General features: G+C 42.6%; 1 protein-coding gene across 1 annotated transcript in view; it reads right to left on the bottom strand.

Moving 5' to 3' along the window:
• Positions 1 to 23,409, bottom strand: part of PHLPP1 (PH domain and leucine rich repeat protein phosphatase 1) — a 206,478-nt gene that overhangs the window by 72,391 nt on the left and 110,678 nt on the right. Inside the window, exon 4 of the mRNA XM_032311375.1 lies at positions 5,913 to 6,079. Within this exon, the coding sequence (XP_032167266.1) occupies positions 5,913 to 6,079 (167 nt within the window). The remainder of the gene's footprint in view (positions 1 to 5,912; positions 6,080 to 23,409) is intronic.

Here is a 23,409-nt window from a genome sequence, read left to right on the forward strand (position 1 = left end):
AGGGCTATGAGCACCCGGGAGCTCTGATCCGTCAACCCTTACAAACCCCGGATCCTTCCGTGCAATATTACTGCCCGTGAAACTTTAATAAGTGGTCATTTTAAAACAGCTACATGTTTCAGGAAAATATCTGAACACGAATTTTGTACAACTAAGTTCATACTGCTTCAGTACAGTATTAAAAAGAAACTTCAGACATGGAAAGGTAAGTTATATTCCTTGAATTTAAAACAGCAAAAAAGTTGTCCTCTTCACTGACTTTACAAAGAAACTTACTATAATTTATTTTTTTTTAATTCTCCATTGCAAATAATAATAATCTTAGGACTAATACCATCTGGGTCATCTAAATGGAGATGTAGCTCATGTAAGTGAAGCACCATCTATTAATAAAACGGAGGTAAATAATACATTCTAATTAACAGTGACATATATAATCACGAAAGAAACCATTAAGCTACCAAAAATTACTCTGATTTTGCCTCTCCTCTATATTTTGAAAACTAACTTGAAGAGTTCCAATGCCAATAAAGGAAAAACAAACAGTGGTTGTTCCAAGAACAATGTTTTCCCTCTGAAACTGCTGGCCTATGTGTGTACATCAGCAGGCCATCTTTCCAGATTTAGAATGCGGCTAGAAATACCAACGTAAATGTTCTGTGAAAACAGCTCATTTATTTAAGGCAAGAATTTCCAATAGGAAGAAAAATTAAGGGGATATGTGGTTAAGAGAAGAAGTCACAGAACTCCTACCTGTTATAAATGCACTGTACTTAAAGTTACTCCCTGGATATCTGCCCTAACTGACTTTGTAATCTAAAAATTCATTCCTTGATACTTAGGTAAAAACACAGTAAGCTCCCCTCCGGTACCTCTCTAACATATTCACTATGAAACATGCACTAGAAATTAGCACAAATTCCATAAACACACAAATCAAAAATATACAACTAAATACATGGCATATCTCAAATCTGCCTTATTAATTATATTAGCATATAAATGCTACATTAATGCTTTTTGGAGTATGTGAGTTTAAAAATCTATATTATAATTTCAATTCCTAGTACTAAGTGTATGTATGTATATTATACTAGACTTACAAATGTTATTACTTTGAGAACTTTGCAATAAAGTATTTCTTGGACGATGGAAGTAGTAGCGTGTGGTAGGGAAAACACGGGTTTAAAGCCCATTTGTTTTCCAAAAGGCACACAAGAGCAGCTTCAGCAGTTGCTCAGGAACTCCCCCCGCCCCGCCCCCACACACAAGTCCCCTCAGTCTAGCCCTTCTAGGCATAAAAAACAGAAACCTTTGTTGCCATGTCAAGCTGAAAAATCTTCTACCTTAAGTGAAAGACATGGCTTCATCCTGCACAAAGTACGAACCAATAATATGTAAGTTCATATGTTTTGTCTGCTTTTCTAAAAAAACATAAATGAAGAAAGCTGGACGCCACTACATACTACCCATTTATATCAAGTACTAAAACAGGCAAAACTCATTTATGGTGTTAAAAGTCAGGATAGCGACTCTCTTTAGTCTAATCTCTGACTGGAAGGGGTGCACAGGAAGGCTTCTGGGGTAGCAATATTCTACTTCTCAACATACGTACCAGCTACATGGATGGGTGTACTTTGAGAATACCCACCTCATAGTACACTCATTCTTGTGCCTCTTCTATGTTTGTTACACTTCTACAAAAAGACATCGTAGGGTTACACAAGGAAGACTTAAGACCCCATATCCTCTCCGGTTCCAGCAGAACCCAGCTTATGCCCTGGAAGAAGCAGAACTGGAGTGTCTCTGGCTCAAAGACATCAGGCCTAGTAGAAAAGACTGTTCTGAAAACGGGGACCAATTAATAATGCACACGCCAAACCCTCAGATTCTAGCTCTCTTCCTCACTCGGCTTCCTGAATCTCGGCATGCGTTGCCCACACAGAAGACCACAGGATTCCTCTCATGTAAAACTGACATGCCTTAGGGAAAAGATCCACAGATACTCTCTTTGGAAGTTCCCCAATAAAACCGCAAGCTCACCCCTGGTGGCTGTGACAGGGCTCTACGTGGAGAAGCCTTGCCCACGTATCGCAGTGGCCAACTCACTTCTCAGTGACTCACCATTAAATAGGAACAGAGAGCAAAGGATCGCCAAATAGTTACGTTTCTACACAAAAGTCAGACACCTACACAGACAGGAGAAAAAGAAACGGACAGTGCAAGAAGGAAATAAGCAAATAAATAAATAAATAGCTTTAATGCCCTCAGAAAGAGAAGAGAAAAAGAAGAGAATGTCATTAAAACGCACACAAATTAAAAAACAAACACGAAAGAGCTCTTGAAAAATAAAGACAACAGATCTTCAGAAGGGTTAACACAAAGTAGAGAACACCTGTCAAGAAGTAGGGCATTCAAGCAAAGAGATAGGAAAATTAGAGAATTAGAGGAGAAATGAGGTTCCGCCGAACTCACAGGAATTCGGAAGAAGAAAAGAGAAAACCAAGGTGGGGGAGAAAATGATCAAACAAACATAATGAGAAAGTTTTCAGAACTGAAGGACATAATTTTTTTAGATTGAGTACTCGTCATAAGGGCTGAAATTAATAAAGAGAGCCAAAGAAGGAACATCCTACAGTCTTCTGGAGGTTGTTTAAAACAAAACAAAACAAAACAAACAAGGAAACAAAAGGGGAAAAAAGATCACCGTAAAGAGAGGGATCAGAAGAGCATAACACTTGTTAATAGCAACTGTAGAACCTAGAAAATAATAGTGCACTGGCTTCAAAATTCTCAGAACACGTGTTTTCCTACGTAGAAGCCAGCCAAATTACCACTCAAGTGGGAGAGAAAATATTTTCAGATATGCAAAGTGTCTGATAAATTGGTCTCCCGTGCCTCCTTTCTCAGGAAGACACTGCATTAAAAAGAGGGAGTAAACCAAGCCTTTCTTCAAGTTACCAGCTGTCAGCAAACGACGGGTCCAGCACAGGGAGATGAGAGCCCCCAGGAAAATGACACAAGGTCATCCCAGGACGCCAGCTGTGCAGAGGCCCGCGGAGCAGGTAGCTACCCTGACTCCAGGAGGAAAGGAGCGTCCAAGAAAAAGGCATCGAGAAGCATGTCAAGAGTTCTGTCCGACACAGGATGACCAGAGAAAAAAGTACACACGTGAGAGGCTACTCTCCAGGCAGCACAAGAAAGGAAATATAGTCACTGCATTTAACCAGCGCTTTGGCTGCGGGCCACCGCTCTCTCCTCACGAGGATGACAACCCAAACCGAGAGCCGGCCACACACCCAGCCGACGGAGCAGCGGCAGCGTGCGCGGGCCGGTGACAGGGGAAGAGAGTTACAGCTGCGCCTTCCACGGTAGTAAGCCAACAAACACTGTCCAACAACAACAACAAAATGTCAAAATAGAAGTACATAAAGAGTACTTTGGAAGATGGAGGAAAATTGCCAAAAAGGGACCAAAAGACTCAAAAATCGTTGCCTGGGGAGGAGGACTGGGGTGTAGGGAGGGGCGGGAGCGCCAGGCCCATATTCCTGACCAGGAGTCTTGTTGCTTATTAAGATCTTTAAAAATCTACATAGGCTGTTACTTGGATGGGGAAAAAGTTTAAATTTTTAAACAATGAAAACAAAAACCAAGGAATGCAGGAAACAGCAGCGAGACAACTAGCAAGGAGCGAAGGCAGCGGGAAAATGCCAGGGAGGCAGCTGTCCCGAGGAGCTCCCTGTGCTGTGCAGGTGGCAGCAGAGATGTGCCTCCCGGACAGCTGCGGGACAGGCCGTGTGCTGAGGGAGGGGCCGCACAGGCGAAGGGGCCAGGGCCAAGGAGAAAGCTACAGATGCAGAATCCACAGATACAGAGGGCCAACCGGGAAACTCTGAAAGAACTAAATAATAAGCAGGATGATGCCCCAGACACCCTCCCCCCCAGGTATCTGTTTGCTCAGGCCACAAAGGCTGGCTCTTCGGGAAGCATCCTATCCCCTCGTGGCATGAGACGCACTTTGATATTCTTTGTGTTTAGGTTTTAAATTTTGAAATTACTTAAGAAACATGCAAATAGAAAACTATAAAAAATAATGATCATCTAAACATCCACTCCTCAGCTCTTTAAAATATTACCATTTTTGTCATATTTGCTTCTAACTTTTTTAAAGACATAAACATTGTGGATAAACCCTCGTGGGAGTATTCCCTCATCGCAGCCCCTCGCCGCCTCACAGCAGGAACCGTCCTGCTGTGACGCTGCGTTCTCCGTCCGCCTCCTCTCTAAACTGAGAGCGTTGGTTTGGATGCGTTCTGATGGGAACCCTGTGTGACATCCTGGACGTCCTGAAAGCGGGAGGGCAGATGGTCCTACACGGCCATGAAGCCTCCACTGCTTATTATCTAGTTCTTTCAGAGCTTCCCGACTGGCCCTCCAGATCTGTAGATAAAAGCACCTCTGCTGTAAAGAATGATGGTTATCTCAAAGAAAACACTTGTACGATTATTTGAGCTCTGAGCCAAACTGGCCAATAATTTGTGGAATGCCACTTTTACTTGAAAAAACAACTGACAAATTCGTTACTCGGACTTGGGTATTTGGCAGACATTTTCTCTACAATGAAGTGAGAAGGTCATTTCAGGAAAAACAACTGACGGTATCTGTTGCCAAGGAGAGCCTTCAAGCTTCCAAATGAACATGAAAATTTTAGAAAACTTGCTTCCACCGTGAACTTGAGAACTTCCCAATACTTAAAGATTTTTCTGATGAGATCAGTGGTGATATTAACAACTGTGAGGTCTTGGAATTGCATAATAAAATGTGCTAACATTTGGAATAGCTTCATTATCTAATGAAATAGTATTTCCCAAATGACCAATAATTAATGCAATACAATGATGTGCAGGCAAGGACCCATTCAAAGTGCAAAAAAGGTCAACAGAACCTAGTGTGAAAGAAGTTTTTAAAGTTTAACAACAGGGTTTTAGATTCCATACTGGAAACATTTAAGAAATGACCACTTGTCAAGTTTTGGTATATTATCAAAGAAGACTATTCACAACGGTCTGAAGCGACAATGATCATACTCTTCTCTTTTGCAATTACACACTGCACAAACTTTGTGGCAAATACTTACCAGGTTATTCTTTTTGGATATTAAAAACCATGAACACATAATCACAATGCTAAGTTACCACAATTTAATCCCGGATCATTATCGGTCATTTAGAACAAGTGAACAGTTCATTGTTAATTTAAAAGTTATGTTCTTTTGCAGTTAGAGTCTCATATATCTACAAAAAATATGTAAGTATCAGAGGCTTAGTTTACTACAGAATCAAGAATGATCATTAGTCTAAAAAGGAAATGAATACAGTAAATTCTTAAATCTGTTTTAAGTACACCCAAAAAAAGTCCCTTCTCTCTAGTTATAAAGCAGACTGTTTAAATGTTTGGCTCTTGAAACCTACACACTAACCACCCAGATGAACTGGGATTAGGGGATTTAAACCTTAGTTCTTAAACTGGTAGAGAAAATGTCTTTATGGGAAAAAACTGACTTTTTGTAAATTTCCAAAGAAATAATCTAATCTGACCAAACCTCTGTAGTTCAGAAGTAACACACCGAGTAACAAACTTTTCACAGACCCGTCTTCAGATCAGTTAGGAAACAGAAGTATTTTCAAGAGAAATAATTCTTCTTACACAAATCTGTCCAGTTAATGAATATCATAAATCATTCGTTTCAAAGGCAGGGACCTTAAAAAAAATTTCATAATAAAACTGATAATGTCCTCACTTTCATCAAGTCCTATTACCTTGCCCTCTGAAAGAGAAAGGTCACACACTGTAGCTGTTTAAGTCAGATGACTCAAGTAACAATCAGAAGCGACCCATTTCTGTATGCTCACCTTTGCAGTTCACTGAGCCCCCTGGCAGTTGGTAGGCAGGGATTCTGCCTTAGGAAGTTTTGTTTTAAGTTGAGATGAGTGAGGTCTTGGCTGTAGAAGAGGTTGGCAGGCAGATGCTCCAGGCTGCAACACGAGAGGTCCACTGAGCTAATGCGCTGTGATGCAACCTGGAGGGGGATAAAACCCAGCCTGATTTTAATGCCATCCATTGGTCCCACAGATGCCCCCATGGATACAAATATGGTAACCCCATTCAGAACACAGGCATACTGTACAAGGGGCACTAGTAGTCCAAATACAAATCAGCAGACTATTTTCTTAATATAGAACTGAGCCAAGTACTGTAAAAGCAGAAAACGGTGTCCCTGCCTGGACGGGACTTACAGTAACCCGGTATAGGAGACAGGTTACAAAAAGCACAGATTATCCTATCAGGTTCAGTGATATCAGTCATCTCCTCCAGCCATAGGGGTTCAGTTCCTGAAAACGTTCACAGTAAGGGAATTCAGAGCTAAATTATACAAGACTCTAGAGGAACTACAGGGTTAGGAGGCTGACCCGAACTGAGGTCTAGATGGAACCCATCCAAGCCTCGCACAGATGGATTTAAAAGAGCACAAGTAAGAGCGGTATCCCGGCTTTGCGCACTTCGTTCGCAGGAATGGCAGCATAGCCTCAGATTCCACTGCCTGCCTGCTCCCAACTTCTTGGGTTTCTCTCCCCTAAAGCTTCAATGGGATGCTTATAAATCCACTGGGCTTTGCTTCATGCAGTATTCTAAGTACAGTTGATTTAATGTCTGAATGTTTATCCACATATTCAAAGCCTTCCTGGTTAAATGACTATGACCGTGGCGAGAATCCTGGGCCACAGACCAGCCAGCGTGCCGGACGCAGAAGGAGCCCGGGACAACCTGCATGTCTCAAAGGCCTTCTCCAATGTTCCACGTCATGTGGTGCCACTTTATGCCTCTGCGTGTGGCTTCAGCCCTACCTGCATACACCTCGGCTCCGTCTCTGCCCAGAGAGGCCATGGGTATACAGTTCTGAGATCTGGGCTGATTCTTCCCTCGTGCTCTTTATCTCTACCCAAGCTCTAGGGCAGAAAGGCCACTCCTTATCTGCGATCAGTCTGATGTCCTTTTCTGTTACCAAACTCCAGCTTTCTCTTTCCCAATTACAGGCGGTGGCAGGGCATGGTCCTCAGGAGTGTGACTCCTGGGTCCGTGTGCAGCTTTACGTCCCAGTTCCGCAACTTCGGCGCTGAGACGACATGATTCATGAAGCCCGCCGAGCTGCAGTTTTCTCACGTGTGTAAGAGGAGTTAGTGACGCGGACATGGGCAAGCCGGCCGGGAAACTGCATTCAGTACGGGGTGACTGCCAGTACTACCACCATCAGTACTGCTACTACCACCAAATGGAATGATTCACACCTTACATCTACTGAAATCCAAATTCTCCTGAAGCTAAAAAGGTATTTGGAGGTAAATTTGCAGAAAACCTATTCTGCTGATGGCATATTTGAGGTTAGAAAGAAATTACTGTGCACCCGTGAGAGCTAAGGGAAGGGAAGAGTGGGCTAAGAACAGCCTGGCAGGGCTCAACTCAAAAAAGACTTTACAGGGACACCTGGGTGACTCAATCAGTTAAGTGTCTTTGGTTGAGGTCATGATGCGAGGGTCCTGGGATCCAGTCCTGCATCAGGCTCCCTGCTCAGCGGGGAGTCTGCTTGTCCCTCTGCTTGCGCATTTCCTGCTTGTGCTCGCATGTTCTTTCTCTGACGTATAAATAAATAAAATCTAATTTTTTAAAAAAAAGGACTTTATAGAGGAAGTCTGAGTCTGCTTTTAGCAATGTTATCTTTCCCTGAATTTTCACTATTAAATAAGAAAAAGAAGAAATTATTTTCCACAAAAAAGAAGGGAGGGAGATTGGAAGGGAGAGGAGGAGGGAAAAAGAAAATCCAGAACGGGCCAAATCACCCGTATACACTAAAACACGTGGAAAGAGCTATGAGGAATGCGATGGCCCTGAAAGGCAGGTGCAAACGCTCACAGGAACTGTTCTCAGGAGGAAAGGGGGCACACTCGAGCACACAAGGGCGTGCCACGCCTCCTCCCACCCGCGGTACCACAGTAAACCCGGCTGACGCTCTCCACCCCGAGCGAGCGTGCCGCGAGAGAAGGAGAGGGGAATCGGGTAGTCCATGACTGTCGTTACAATAATCTTAAGTATGTGATCTAAGAAGTCAGGGAAGGTTTCCCAAAGGACCTCATGTCCAAGCTCAAACTTGAAACTCGAGTGAAAATCTGTTTTCATCTGTCCCAAGTCCTTTTTCCCGATCTTCCTATAGAAGTCCTCCAGGACCCTGGGATCCTGACAGCTTTGAACCAAGGTTGTTCCCTCTGACTACATGGATAGGCACGTACCCCAGGCCTGAGCAGCCACAGTACCCCACCCACTGAACCCACGGGTCCATCCAATAGGTAGTGGCATGTAACCCCTGCTAGGCTAACCAGAGGCCTTCTCGGGGGGTTATATATTCTGAAGCCAGGAGAAAGGGAACACACACACACACACACACACACACCCCTCCACGTATTATGTATAAATAGCTATGGGGAAGTAACTATTAACCACATAAACCCCACTGTGGTCACGTACCAAATTAATGCTAGCCATTACTTCTATCTGAGTAGGAAGGAGAAAGGAAGTAAGAATGGGAAGATAAGAGATTTGGAATTTATAGGAAACAATTATTTCCTTATAAGAGAGACAACGGAAGATAGGAAGTAACTATGGAAATGTGTTAACAACTGGGGAAGACAAGTACAAGGAAATGGTGAAATTATCCTTTGTGCTCTTCCGTGTACATGTGTATATGTGCTTACTTTGGGAAAAAAATGTAATTTCAATGAAAATTTCAGTTAAAGCAGAAAACGGATGAGGGCAGTCTTCTGGCTTTCCTTGCATTCAGTGTTCTACTAGGTGGCACATCAGGGGCAACTGTCACCAAGGGATCCCTTTAACCCACTGTGGTGGGCTGAACAGAGGCCCCAAAAAGGAGGTGAGGCAGACAAAAACACAGATTTCCACATCCCACTACCTGAAATCTGTAAGTACTATCTTCTGTGGCAAGAGTGAATATTGACTTATCTGACGAACTATGTATCCTTATTAAGAGAGAGGCAGAGGGAGTTTTGAGATAGAAGAACAGAAATCAATGTGCCCGTATGGGGGCAGAGACAGGAGTAATACGGGCCGCAAGCTGAAGAATGCTCAGAGCCACCAGAAGCTGGACGAGGCAAGGAATGGGTCCTCCTCCCCTAGAGCCTTCAAAGGAGTATGGTTCTGCCAACACCTTAATTTTGGACTTCTGGCCTCCAGAACTGCATCAATTTCTGTTGTTTTCAAGTCACCAAGGTTCTGTTAGTTTGGAAACTAATACACCCTTCATAATTTCTTCCAGAGTACTTCTCATTTTATTCATTCAACACATTTGTTGAACACCTCCTACGTGCCGGTGACTGCCGACCTAGGTGAGCATTTGGTACGCTTCAGTAAACAAAGTTAAGATCCCTGCCTTCATACATAAGTAAACTGTATGTTAAAAATTGGCAAATACTATGGAAAAAAACAGAGCAAGGAAATGGGGGTCAGGACTGTTGGGAAAGTGGTAGGTTCTGCTTAAATAGTTTGGTCACAGTGGGCCCCACTAAAAAGGTGACATTTAGACGTGAAAGGCACGAGGAAGTTAGCTGAAAAGATTTGTCTAGGGGAACACTCCTGGAAGAGGAAGTAGCAAGGGTAAAGGCCCTAAAAAGGGATGTGCCTGGCATGTTCGAGGGGCATCATGGAGCCCAGCGGGGTAAGGGGGCGTGTGGCCTGTAGTGAGATCAGAAAGGTAAGGGGGCAGGGGTGGGCAGCAGGTTGGGCAGGACTTTTTCAGTGACTGTAAACACTCCGGCTTTTAATGTGAGCCAAATGGGAAGCATGGAAAAGTTCTGAAAATGTCTGATTCTAGACCACAAGCTCCATAAGGAGCCTATTTTGTTCACTGATAGACCCTGTTATAGTCAGCACTTGGTGAGACCCTCGAAAAAAATACCTGCCAGAGGAGCGGCGCCTGGACTAGTCCCAGCCCCTCGCGCCTCACCAGCTTGCGCCTGACCCCCTAGTGTGTGTGTTCTTTGCCACGGAGACTACTTTGTGGGGAGCAAACCCCATTTCCACGGAGGTGTCACATGACACACTCTCCTGGGACAACTGAAAGATGGCGATTAACTGTCAAGTGACATTTGATTCGTCTCCTCATTCCGGACCTCAAGCCGTCGCCACTGGGGACACGGGGGAAGAGCCCCATCGGCAAGAGCAGCGTGGGGTGGTCAGAGCAGAGCCGGAACAGCCCCAGCAAGGACAGAGGACAGCGACAGGGCAGTGAGCTGCCAAGGTGCCCACCAGAGCTACTGCGGGCTGCCCCTCCCCCAGGCCTCTGCAGAAAAGGGGAGATTTAAATGCTCCCGCCCAGCCCAGCCCGGGTGCACAGGGATACGCCACAAAGAGATCTACTCAAGTCCGTGGGAGAAAACGATCACTTGGACCAAAGAGGCTGTGACCGACATACATGGCACCTATTAAAACCAAGATCCTTCATAGGAAAGACCTAAATAAGTAACAAAAATAAGTCAGAAATCCACCTGGCTATGCCTCAGAGTAAGTAGCCTTTTACTACTATTTTCTTCAAAGTAGTAGGAATTACAATAATACTAGCTAACATGTAGGGGTGCTTCAGTTGTCGGGGGGCTCCTCTCCTAACTGCTTTAGCCATCCTAGTTAACCTTCACTACAACTCAGTGCGGCAATGACTTCCCCTCATCGGAAAGCCGAGTCACCGAGCGCGGCCCACGGTCGCACTGCGAGCAGTGGCAGAAGCCCAGTTTGAATGTGGACCTGTACTTCTAACTCCCACGATAAAATGATACTCTGACCCCCCAGACCATGGCACAGATGATCAGAGCTCATCCCTAGGATCAGCTTGAGCCTCAGCAATGGCAGTGACGTAGCAGTGACCGAAGACAGTCCTCCTGGAGAGAAGCAGAGAGCGTCTGCTGACCGCAGCCTTCAGGGAAGGGATGACGCCCCATGGAGGTGCTGTTCCTTGACCTCATGGGCTCTGCCCACTCCTGTCTACACAGCCTGTCATCTGGGCAGCTGCGATGCCAGCAGGCAAGCACTTCTTCAAATTTTAAAAGGTTCTAGGAAACATTAAAAAGGTCATAGAAATTTAGAAAGTGAAAGAAAAAGGCACACACCAAAATTGCCTCAAATCTTTGTTATAGAAAGGGACCCCTAAGGGACCTCACGATTAAATACAAAATCCTTTTAGGTAAAAGCGACTGTACTTCTAATGCACCTCCCGACATCAAGACAGTGGAAGACACAAGCAACTTGACATGCTGGAGAAAGGAACAGTCGTGACCACACTCGGGGCATGTGAATGTTCTATCACTTCCAAGCCATGTGGCTCTAGGTAGGTCACTTCATCTGTCTGTCCTTTGCTCCCTCATCACTGAAGTGGAACAGATAGCACCTCCCCCGGTAAGAGTCAACAAGCTGCTGTAAATAATACTTCTCTCATTTTAAGACAAGCAGGAGAGGCTCTGCAGACCAAGTACCCCTTGACCAACACCCACAGCGGCTCGTGGTACAGACCTGTAACACGCGCAAAGGGACAACAGCACGAGCCACCGCTCTTGTCACCTTGAGCGGGTCCACAGATACAGCTCGGTCAACGGCAGAGCACACCGGCAATGAGGCTCTCAGACCGTCCATGAACTACACATGACAGGATTCAAGGGTTAGAAGATCGGTTCAGTGTAACTGCGGATGAGGAAATCAGTGCTAGTCTAGATTAATAGCAAAACTTTTTCTTTTTAAGATTTTTATTTATTTATTTGACAGAGAGAGAGAGATAGCAAGAGAGGGAACATAAGCAGGGGAGTGGGAGAGGGAGAAGCAGGCTTCCCGCAGAGCAGGGAGCCCCATGTGGGGCTTGATCCCAGGACCCTGGGATCACGACCTGAGCCCAAGGCAGACGCTTAATAACTGAGCCACCCAGGTGCCCCAACAGCAAACTTTTTTTTGCTTCCAGCTATTTCTAACATGCTCCTCAGGGCAACACATTCCTTAGTTGTTTCTCGGCAAGCCTTTAGGGCACTTATATCAAAACTGGTCTCAGCCCTGAGTCCAGCTGAGCTGCATTTCTAAACCAAGACATGTCTCCTAACCTAACCAATCCTGCTACCCTTTTGAGGTTATCACCTTCCCCAGTAACAGGACTGTCCTCCACGTTATTCCCATTATTCCTGACGTCCCCTTAGTGAGCAATCATCTTTTATTGGCAAGGGAGAGTTTAGAAAAACATTCATGTGACTTTTTGTTATTGTTGTTACCAGTATACTTTAGTGAAGGGGCATTTATCCTTAGTATGGGCCTAGCATGCTCAAAATTAAGCAAAATGACCCTGAAAGCCTTGCTGAAATAGCATGAGGAATTCCACTTGTGCAAAGTAAAAGACACTGCTGCGCACCAGCACAATGAGTCATTAACTGCTCCGGCCTAACCTTCGGTGGCTTGGGAAATGATGCCCCCGCTACAGGGACAGTCTCTGGGGAGATCACTAGACTGCTCTAAAAAATTCTTAACCTCTTAACTGACCTAGTTTTAATTCTCACCCCCTAAAAACTGCTTTGGGAAGGAATGAGGTGGGGGAATATAAATTTAGAAGAGTGTTCACTGATCTTTCAGCTAAGCATTCTAGCAACTTATTTCAACTCCGTCATCATGGACAGTTCTAGAATACTTTTTATCAAACCGAAGTTTCCATTTTTAGTAAAATTCAAATTATCACTGCTCTATAATATGCAATCATTTAAAAATTTTTCTACAAATATATAAAAAATCCCTTCAATGGACCCCAGACCTTTTCTGCAATGACATCTTGTTTCTTGATCCTGTACTAACGCTACCATTTTATAAAATCTGTTTAACAACAGATGAAGAAACTTTTGTATAAAATTAATTACAATATATACATTAATAGGAGCTAATGAATAATAATAATTAGTAATTAAAATACACTAATAGGAGCAAAGCAAGGAGCTGATGTTCTTAAAGCACTGTTAAAGCAACAGGCTGTAAGGATATAGAAAAAACAAGACTGAGAAATTTAGACTAAGAGCTCCACCTAAGTATCCCGACCCCTCTTTGCCAGGGGAGTGGAGGCGATGTGGACGAATGAATCTTTTGACACATGTTTATCATCTGCCTCTACGAACCAGGCACTAGGCTTGGTCCTGGAGAGGTGGCACTCTGTGTCTTCAAAAGCTTGGTCCCTGGGGACACCGGCACAACGGTGTGATGAGGGCACCCAGAGCAGAGGACACAAACCTCAGAGCAAGACTGACAATCCCAGCACCTACCCTCCCCTCCCTTGCCCAGGCACATGGGCAGAGTCTTGCACATGGCCGCCAAGAGCAGACACAAGTTTGGTGTTTGTGCAGGGAGCTCGGGGCATGGCCTCCTCTGGAAATGCAGACCTGGCGCCACCTTTCCCAGAGCCAGAAGCGACAGGGAAGAACCGCAAGGAGATGGCACCGCCAGGCTCCCAGGATCACTCCAGGGTCACGCCAGCAGTTATCTCCGCTCCGCACACACAAACCCCATTGTGTTCCTGAGTAACAACAGAAAAACAGAGCTCGGCCTGGGCGGAGATCAAATCTGAACTCGGAGTTCCTTCCTCATTTCCTTATTGGCAAACTAGGTGTAAACAGTCCCTCTAGACAGTGGCCACCTGCGAAAGTGGCATCTCCCTGACCACGGGGAAGGGAAAAGACGGCCAACCACCAAAAAACTTAAATTCTAGCTTTCTCGTAAAAGAAATGATGTAAATATATACTTAAATGATTCTACTATCAGAAATGAGTTGGGGGCGCCTGGGTGGCTCAGTGGGTTAAGCCGCTGCCTTCGGCTCAGGTCATGATCTCAGGGTCCTGGGATCGAGTCCCGCATCGGGCTCTCTGCTCGGCAGGGAGCCCGCTTCCCTCTCTCTCTCTCTGCCTGCCTCTCCATCTACTTGTGATTTCTCTCTGTCAAATAAATAAATAAAATCTTAAAAAAAGAAAAAAAAAAAAGAAATGAGCTGCTTGTTTTGTATTTTAAGTTTGAAGTCTAAGTTTGAGGTCCAGCATGTTAGACACAGACAGATCACTGACATTTTCCCAATTATTCCGTGATTCCTTACTTCATGAAATTATAAATCAGACTAGTGGGTAGAAGAACTCAACTCTTCCGAGGAGATGTAGGAAATGCAATACTCTGGGTTACAAATATTGGGATCTTCCAAGATAAGCAAATATATAATGGTAACTAAACTTGTACGGATATATATATGTTTATACATATTATATTTACATTGGTCTAAATACTCAGACTAAAATGACTTAACCTCATAATAGTAACACGACTAGATACAGAGATGTGGTTAACCATACATGGTAAATTCCCAAGACAGCAACACTTGGCCAGTTTTTGAAGAACCAGACAGCAAGCAGTCCCCCCAACAATGAAATCAATTTAATCTGCCTAGGATGACTCCAACAGCTCCTTGAATTTCTTAAATACATCTTGGTCACCATTTTAGAAGTCCGACAATCAGAGCACTGGGGGTCCCACTCACGCCCCCGGCTGCATACCCTGCACTACAGACTGGGTGACAAACCACCCCTTCTTCTACACGGAGCTGCCCAGACTCAGCGGACAACTGTGTAGGTGAAGTACTTCCCTTTGACATTTTCAGGACATTTCAGTTGTTATTTGAGTCTTGGTTTGTTCGGTCCCCTCGGGCCACTGTTAAACACTGGAAGCACAATTACAGAGAAAAGAGCAAGGGAGCAGCCCTTCCTGCATAAAGCGGGACTGGACACCTCCCACCTTTGTGACCCCATCTGCAAAACGGAGATGTGACAGTGTCTCCTCCAGACTTACTGCTCTCTTGCTGGGAAGCCTGATGTGGCAGAGTCTAGTGAGTGCTTACCTCACGGGGCTGATCAAAGCAGCTGGAAGGGTGCTTGGCACACAGAAAAAGTCACCAAAACCTGAGCTATTGCTACTGGCATTACTGCAGTCACTGCTAGATCAATTCATCAGGCGAAGTGATTTTATGAACAAAATACATCAACAAGTTGGTGGTAAAAACAAAAATTGTTTTATTTGGCGTTATTCCTCACGAAGGAATAACTGATTCACTCTGGAATGAATATGTGAAGCAAGGAAATGAGGGTCACAGCCTCCGGGCTCATGGGCTGGCATCGCAAGTACCGCCATGGATAAACGAGATACGCCCACAGGAAGCTGAAGTAGGGACCGGGAACCACATGACAGAGGGACTTGCTGGAACTACCAGAGATGCTCCTCCCGAAAACAGATCGCTAAGGGGTGGCAGAGGGCACGGAAATCATAGTAACTTCAGTATTCAGAGGCTATCGAACAGAATTATCCTGTGTTATACCAGAGACCAAACCTGGATCAGTGGGTTGAAGCCACAAGGTAGAGACTTCATCTCTCTGAGAAGGAAGAACTGTCTGGTCAGACACTACAAGTGTCTGAAACACTGTAGACATTTTTAGAAGGGAAGAAGTCTGGGAGTCCAGAAGGTCCTTTCTGAATGTTGAATTTAAGTCTCTGAAGTAAGAGCACTTGATTGTGGCCACAATTTAAGGTTAAACTAAAGAACACTTTCAAAGAAAATACCAAATAATTGTAAAGATAATTATTCCAGAAAACTACAACAGGTAATATTATGTTTTTGGTGCCTATTCTACAAGGGCCCTTTCCAATCTTAAAATACTATGTTGCAACTTTAAAACACAGCTGTAAGGCCCTCGCTTGACACGGAGAATGCATTTTATTAAAGGTGGTAAAAATATACAGATAAAATCCGCATGAGGAATACATTTCTTCCATTTGCTGAGACCCTGAACTAAAGTTGAGCCTAGAAGAGCATCCAGCATCAAGAAAGAGTGGAATCCGTCTCCCTTCTTCTCTCCCTCCGGCCCCACGTCTCTCAGGGCAACTGTGTAGTAACTCCAACAAAAGTGCAGAAGAAAGGGGAGGGGGTGAGAAGACCCAGAGAGGCAAGATGGAGACACAGGACATCAGTTTTACCCAGTTAATGCAGGAGCCGGCAGCGTTTCACAAAAGTATGCCTCTTTTGTTAGGGAATGGTAAGCAATCTAGGTATTTTTTTTATAGTGTATAAAATTAGATTATAAAACTTTGGAGAAAATAAAATGTAATGGCTTTAAACTGAAATGACTCAGATTCAAGGAAAAACCCCTCCTTTAAGAATATGTTAACTAAGATTTCAGAACCAGTAGTTGCCACAGGAAAAAAGAATAGACAGGATTAGCAATGTGGAAATAAGACGAAGCCTAATTATAACCACAAAGAGAGCATCTTAGTATTTTTACTAACCTAATCACAGTTTTATGTAGTACAAAAACAAAACTTAATGCAATCTAAAATATTTTGTTAGCTTAAATTCAAAGCAGAATTCCTAAATTTCCTAATTTCATAAATTGTTGCTCATATCCATAATAAGGAAAGATTCCATAACATGAACTAACATGAACTTTTATGTAACAAATCCATCACTATGTTAGAAAGTTAGTTATCATATTTGATAACTTATAATTGAATTTCCCCCAGGAAATGACATGGACCTAGCAGGAAACAATCTAGACAGGCCAGTACTTTTTAAACTTTAGTTAGCTTCTATTTTTTTTTTTTTAAAGATTTTATTTATTTATTTGACAGAGAGAGGTCACAAGTACAGAGAGGCAGGTAGAGAGAGAAGAGGGAGGAAGCAGGCTCCCTGCCAAGCAGAAAGCCTGATGCGGGGCTTGATCTCAGGACCCTGAGATCATGACCTGAGCCGAAGGCAGAGGCTTTAACGCACTGAGCCACCCAGGCGCCCAGTTAGCTTCTATTTTTTTTTTTTCTCATGCCGCTCAGACATCTGTGATATGACTATATTTTCACATTTTACACAGCTGTACCTTTGTACCTACTTTATACCTCTCCTTGAAATGCCCTTCCCCTCTTGTCTTTGTAGTGAACTCCTATCCATCCTTCAGAACTCAATTTGCCCATTACCCCCTTGAAGTCTTCGTGTACCCAAACAGCTCATATACCGAATTTCCAAATTTTTCTCACATCTTCACTACAGAGTTGGTACAAGAACAAATTCCTTGAGATGGGGTGATGTATTATAAGCTAAAACCCACGTCACACAGTTTCACTTAAGCTTCTACCACAGATCTGCTGGACTGTCCTTGGTCAAATGGTCCTTAATTCTCTATCTAAAGAATGGGTATAAAATGTGAAGTGAAAGTTTCTAAAAAACAAACAAATGAACACCAATAAAAACAAAAAACAAACAAACAAACAAAAAAAGCCCGAATTTCTTAGCAGAAATGTGTTGAGAGCAAAGACTCTTACCATCATAAACTCAGCGTAAACAACTATAGCACAATCCCTAAAAGACAGGTTTCAAATCATGCTGACAAAAAGCAGCATACTCCCTAATCTACACTTCAAATTAAGAGGCAAATAATGTGTAAAAGATGGCTACGTAATCTCACAGGGTTCCTTGCAGCTCTGTCTAAAGACACAAATCTTCCTGTTGGAAACCTTAATCCTATTACATTAGAATGACTGGACTCAAGTAGTTAGGGAAGTATTCCTGGAGTGAAATCCTGGAGTGAAAAAAACACTCTTTTTAAGCACATGAAAGCAAAAGTTCATTTGAGATTCACCATATACTTTATTCTTATTTAAAGGGGTGATATTTACTCATTACTTCAAGTGATCTTTAATTCAGCATGAAATGTGGCCCTGAATGGCCTACACTATTTGTATTAGGAGGGAACCCAATATATCGAGGCAACCAAAAAGTTCACTGCAGTGACAAAAACAAAACAAAACAAAAAACAAGAGGCTTTGAATAAATATTATACTACAGTTAATACTGGAAGAAAGACAGGAGAGAGAGTCCCTATGGTAGCCACAGCCCCTGGAAAATGCCAGCAGGTCAGCCCCTGATCAACACGGAGGGAGACGCGTACACAAGCTATGCTGCCCGATGGGTGTGAGTTAGTCAGGAAGGGCCATATAACATACATGCATAACACAAGTGCTCACGGTCGATAATTACAGAAGGTGGGTCACAGGTATGCAGCTGCTACTACACTATTATGTCCGCTTCTAAACATCTGACATTTTGCATAATAAAAAGTCAGAAACACATTCATGCACAACACCCAATCCATGATCCGAATCCCCACTTTTTAAGTCTTCTCTGAAATAAAGAAACAGACTGTAAACTGGGACAATACAGTGCTGTAGAAGTAACTAAGGTTTAATAAAAAATCAAGTATGCTCAGGCTATAGACTCGCATAAAGACTATCTGCGAAAAGAATTCACAGGATGAATCAACATGTCCAAAACTAATGCCTTCCAAAAAGTGGGCCACAAAGATAGACGTCAAGGTCAGCGTTTCTATGATGTCACCCGTGTGTTTGGTGGGAGTTCTTCCGCAGCTCCCCTTCCTCTCTCCACCACCAAGCCCAGCCTTCCTCCCACTGCTCAGAAAACATACTGAAGACGTGCACCCGTGCTGAGCCAACAGAGCCCTTTTTTACACTGCATACAAGGGGGTGTTTACCGAATTTTTAAAGCATGTCATGCGTTAATGTTTTGGGGATGACTTTACAATCAATATCGTAATCCTCCCAAAGGAGCTGTTTCCTTCACAGTAACTACCGCTAACGCCCACCCAAAACAAAAACTCCAAAGAAGTGCCTTGGGTATTACTTTTGCAAGCAACAGTAAGTGCTAGGATTAAATTTTAAAAATAATAAGTATATAAAGGCCTATCTTGGTAGAACATATCTAACTAATATAAATTCTTATAAATTTATAAACTTTATAAATTTTCCCAAAATCAAATGAAACAAATTAGAAGATTAACACTTCTCTTTTCACTAAGTCCAGAAGCATAAACTGAAAATAAAGGATTTCCCTTTTAAATTAATTATCTAATTCCTTTTAATTTAAAAATCATCGGAATTGGTTCTCTTTGTCCTCCTACCCAGAATGAGGTGGGGATGGTCATTAAAAATCAGAAACTCAGATATTTCTTTCTGCTGTTTTTCTTTCAGATTCTTATCAAAATGAATCTCATTTGAACATTAAGATGTGCGACACATGAATGGATAAAGAAGATGTGGGGTATATGTACAATGGAATACTACTCAGCCATCAAACAAAAATGAAATCTTGCCATTTGCAATGTGGATGGAACTAGAGGATATTACTGCTAAGCAAAATAAATCAATCAGAGAAAGACAATTATCAAATGATCTCACTCCCGTGTGAATTTAAGAAACAAAACAGAAGATCATAGGAAAAAGAGGGGAAAATAATACAAGACAAAATCAGAGAGAGACACAAACCGTAAGAGACTCTTAACTTTAGGAAACAAACTGAGGGTGGGGGACAGAGTAACAGGGTGATGGACACTAAGGAGGGCACGTGATGTGATGAGCACTGGGTGTTACAGAAGACTGATGAATCAGTCTGTACCTCTGAAACTAACAACACATTATATGTTAATAATTTGAACTTAAATTTTAAAAAAGATTAAAAGATAATTAATAAAGAGAAAAAAATAAACATTAGGATGTACAGACAATCCATTCTATGCTGCGTTTCTCAGTAAGAAAAGAAAAAGAAAGTCTCCACATAACCTTGAATGACTAAACTGCGTAACTTCCTGATGCTTGCAGACATGAGGAAGAACAGAGGCGGAGGCAACAGAAGCTGGAAGTACAGTAGCTCGTAAGAGTCAGTTCTGGCCACTCCAAATTCCCCACAAGCACATACTCCCCGACGGACCGAGCTTTTCAGCATCCTCTCGCCAGTAGCCCCAACCTGCTCTCCCAGGATGCTGGATTAAAGAAAAAGATCAGATCACAGGACCACCCTTAATAGATGAAGTTTAAAGAAGAGCATGGCTGTTTTATATGGGATCCATATCCAAATAGGGAGCTCTCACCCTGATTTCTTACATAATATCTAAGCTCTACAACCAGCACCTTATAACTCATTTCTCCTTTAATTCACTAACCATAACAACTTCTAAAAACTTTTGAAATGTGTATCTGGTGTTTAAGAATGGAGAAAGGAAAGGCAGTGTACCTAAAATATACATTTAGCAAGATGTTCTGCCCTCTGTCCCTGACCCCTGACTTTTCAGGAAGAAACCGTTCTCCCCAGTGTCTGCCATCCCAAGTTCTGTTACCCCAAAAGGCTGCTATGGCTGTTAAGAACAGCAAAAAGTCCTTTGTTCCGATAAACCAAGCATATGTGTGTCTTTATCTGCTTAAAATAAATATAAAAACAGGTAGTACTTTAAAAAGATTGTCTGGCCAATTGGTGATAACAGCAGGAATGATGGCCATGAAACTGTTTCATGTATTTATTTATTCATTCTCATACACACAACCTAGATGTGTCAGGATAAGTCTACCATGCACATATTTGACCTAAGCCCTAAGAGGTAAGGACTATTCCTATTCCCTTTACCAAATGAAAAGGCCTAAACTTTAGAAGCTTCGACAGTGTCAGGGCCAGTGAATGGCAGAATCTACATCTGCCTTAGTTTGAAACCCAAACTCCTTACTCCCACACTATTTGGCTTCTGCAAACATTCAGAGCCTTACTGAAGGGAAAGGAAGTTCAGATTCTAATTTGAATTCATTCTTACTAATACCAGCCAACTACTAGTTAACTACTTAATAATACTAGTAATTTAAGGTAATTAGCTTATATTCCCTCCTGGAAGCACCCACCCACCCTTGTGTGAAACGCAAGCTGCAGCCTCGCTGTGTCCGTGTACACTTGTGAATGATCTTCTGCTTGCGGCTGCATGACACATCCGTCCCTCTCTAACGGCCGTACGACCATCGGTGAAGAGGAAACGGACACCACCAGTCGTCCACCCCGTCACCATCACCTTCTCGGTCACAGTTCTCCTCCTAGCCTCCGCCTTCTCCTCCTGAGAGGCCTGGCCCTGAGTCTGTTCATGGTTTGGATGATCAGAGAGAGAGAGAGCACCTCGTTCCAGACACACTCTCCTATCAGACCCTGGAGATGGTCTATCGCCCAACCGGCAACAGTGAAGACTACTAACCAAGCTAACACGTGACCTTTACGATCACCAACCACAAGTTAGAAATCAACAATGTCCACACCCCATTAAAGAGACATTTTATAATCCACCTCTTCTGCCTCACCTCTTTGCTGTCTCTCTAGAAACAAACTCTTTGAAGTTAAAAAACTGTGTTTGGCCATTGTTTTAAAGGTGCCAATATAAAAAGTCTAATTAGTGCTATGGTTTCTGACTGAGGCTACCATTTACCTCCTCATTCAAAGCAGAACCTAGAAGCCATTTTTTATTCCAACCTTTTCCTCATGCTTGGTATGTAACTATCATTAATCCTGTCACTCAATCTTCAAAACACATCCCAAAACACATCTATCCACTTTTTTCGGTTTCTTCTCTCATCTCTTGCCTAAAAGCCACAGGAGCCTCCCACCAGCCAAACCCCGCCTCCCTCCCTCCTCATCCTCCACAACAGCGATGTCAGATGACGCAACTTTCCGGAAGACAGCTCTTTTAATGGCTTGCCACCGTGTCAAGAATAGGATCCAGACTCTTTACCCTGGTCCATAACGTAAGACCCCTGCCTTCCCTGACTGCACATCCCTTGGTCCAGTCTCAGCCCTCTCACACCCTCTTCTCTGCTGGAGAATTCCTCCCATGACATCTTCAAAAAACTCCCATAACATCTTCAAATACTCCTTTCCTTGAAGTTCCAGTTTAAACGTCCCTCCTCAGAAAGAATTATTCCTCCTCCATTATTCTCTGCCATAATAACTTGTATTACAGCACTGTGATTATTTGATGTTTTCTTTGTGCATTTACTTATTTATCATTTGTTTTCCCCCAAAGTAAGTGCTTCCAAGAGAGGGTAATTAGACTTATTCTCTGCTATATCCAGGACATAGAACACATAAGTGACATACAGTAGGTGCTTAATAAATGCTTGCTAGCTTTAGAACAGTGACTTATCAATTGTGTGGATGTTTAATATAAAAGACTATTAAACTTAATACCTATTAATCTTTTTTTATTATTGTTTCAATCAAAACAATGTGTCATTGGTAAGCTCAATAATTTACATATATTTATTTAGATCTTTATCCATGTTTTAAGAATTTATACCTCTGACCTGTTCCAAAAAGAATGCAAAACAGGTCACTATGACACTGCATTTGATTTAAAAGATCAAAACATCTCCATATTGGACATTCTACAAAATACCTGAGCAATACTCTTCAAAACTGTCAAGGTCATTAAAAAAACATAGGAAGACTGAAAAACTCTCACAGACCAGAGGAGACAAAGGAGACATGACAGTCAAATGCAATGCGGTACCCTGGATTAAACCCTGGAAATAGAAAAAGACATTAATGGAAAAACTAGTAAAATCCAAATAAATCTTGGAGTTTGATAGTTCAGAGTAATGTGTTAATATTGGTTTCTTAGCTTTGGCAAATCTATCATGGTAATGGAGATGCTTGGGAAACTGGGTGGGGCTATGTGGAAACTCCCTGTACTATCTTTACAACTTTTTTGTAAACAGAAAATTATTCCAAAATAAAAAGTTTATTTTAAAAAATCAACATCTTCATATAGAAAGAAATTTAATGCACTTTGACCACATTTTGGCATTTTATTCTGAATAAAGCAGAGTGTAGGCTGTTGACTTACTGCCTTAAACCCATGCAAACACTTAAATATAAAAGCACAGTATTCTTTAATACTTGTCTCCTCACATTTGTAACCACAAAAGTAATTTTAAAACGACTAGACAGATGTACTTATTGCCTCTAATACCACATTAACTCTACAAGGACGTCTGCAGAAGAAATGTCATCTTTCCCATGTTCTCTAGCAGGGTGCTGCCCTTTCACTTGCCTACCAGGGTAGGAGAATCCTCTGAGTCCTATTAATTCAAATTCTGCCCATTGCTGCTTCTCTGAAAGGAGGGGAAACTAATATTTTTAAGTGTATGGCATCATCAGAGGACACAGTTTTTACCTGATAATTCAAGCATGGCCAGTATTTCAGAATGTCTTTCTAGACGTTATTCTTGAATTTTCTATTAACTGTTTTACAAAGTTATGTCCTATTCATTCACTTGATAAATAATTACATCATCATACAGCAGTCTGAATCATACTAAACTTGGATAGCAAATTCAAAAATATGAAAGCAAATTCCAAAGTAATGGTTCTACACCCAAGAG

The sequence above is a fragment of the Mustela erminea genome, chromosome 13 (assembly GCF_009829155.1).
Source record: "Mustela erminea isolate mMusErm1 chromosome 13, mMusErm1.Pri, whole genome shotgun sequence".
Classification (NCBI taxonomy): Eukaryota; Metazoa; Chordata; class Mammalia; order Carnivora; family Mustelidae; genus Mustela; species Mustela erminea.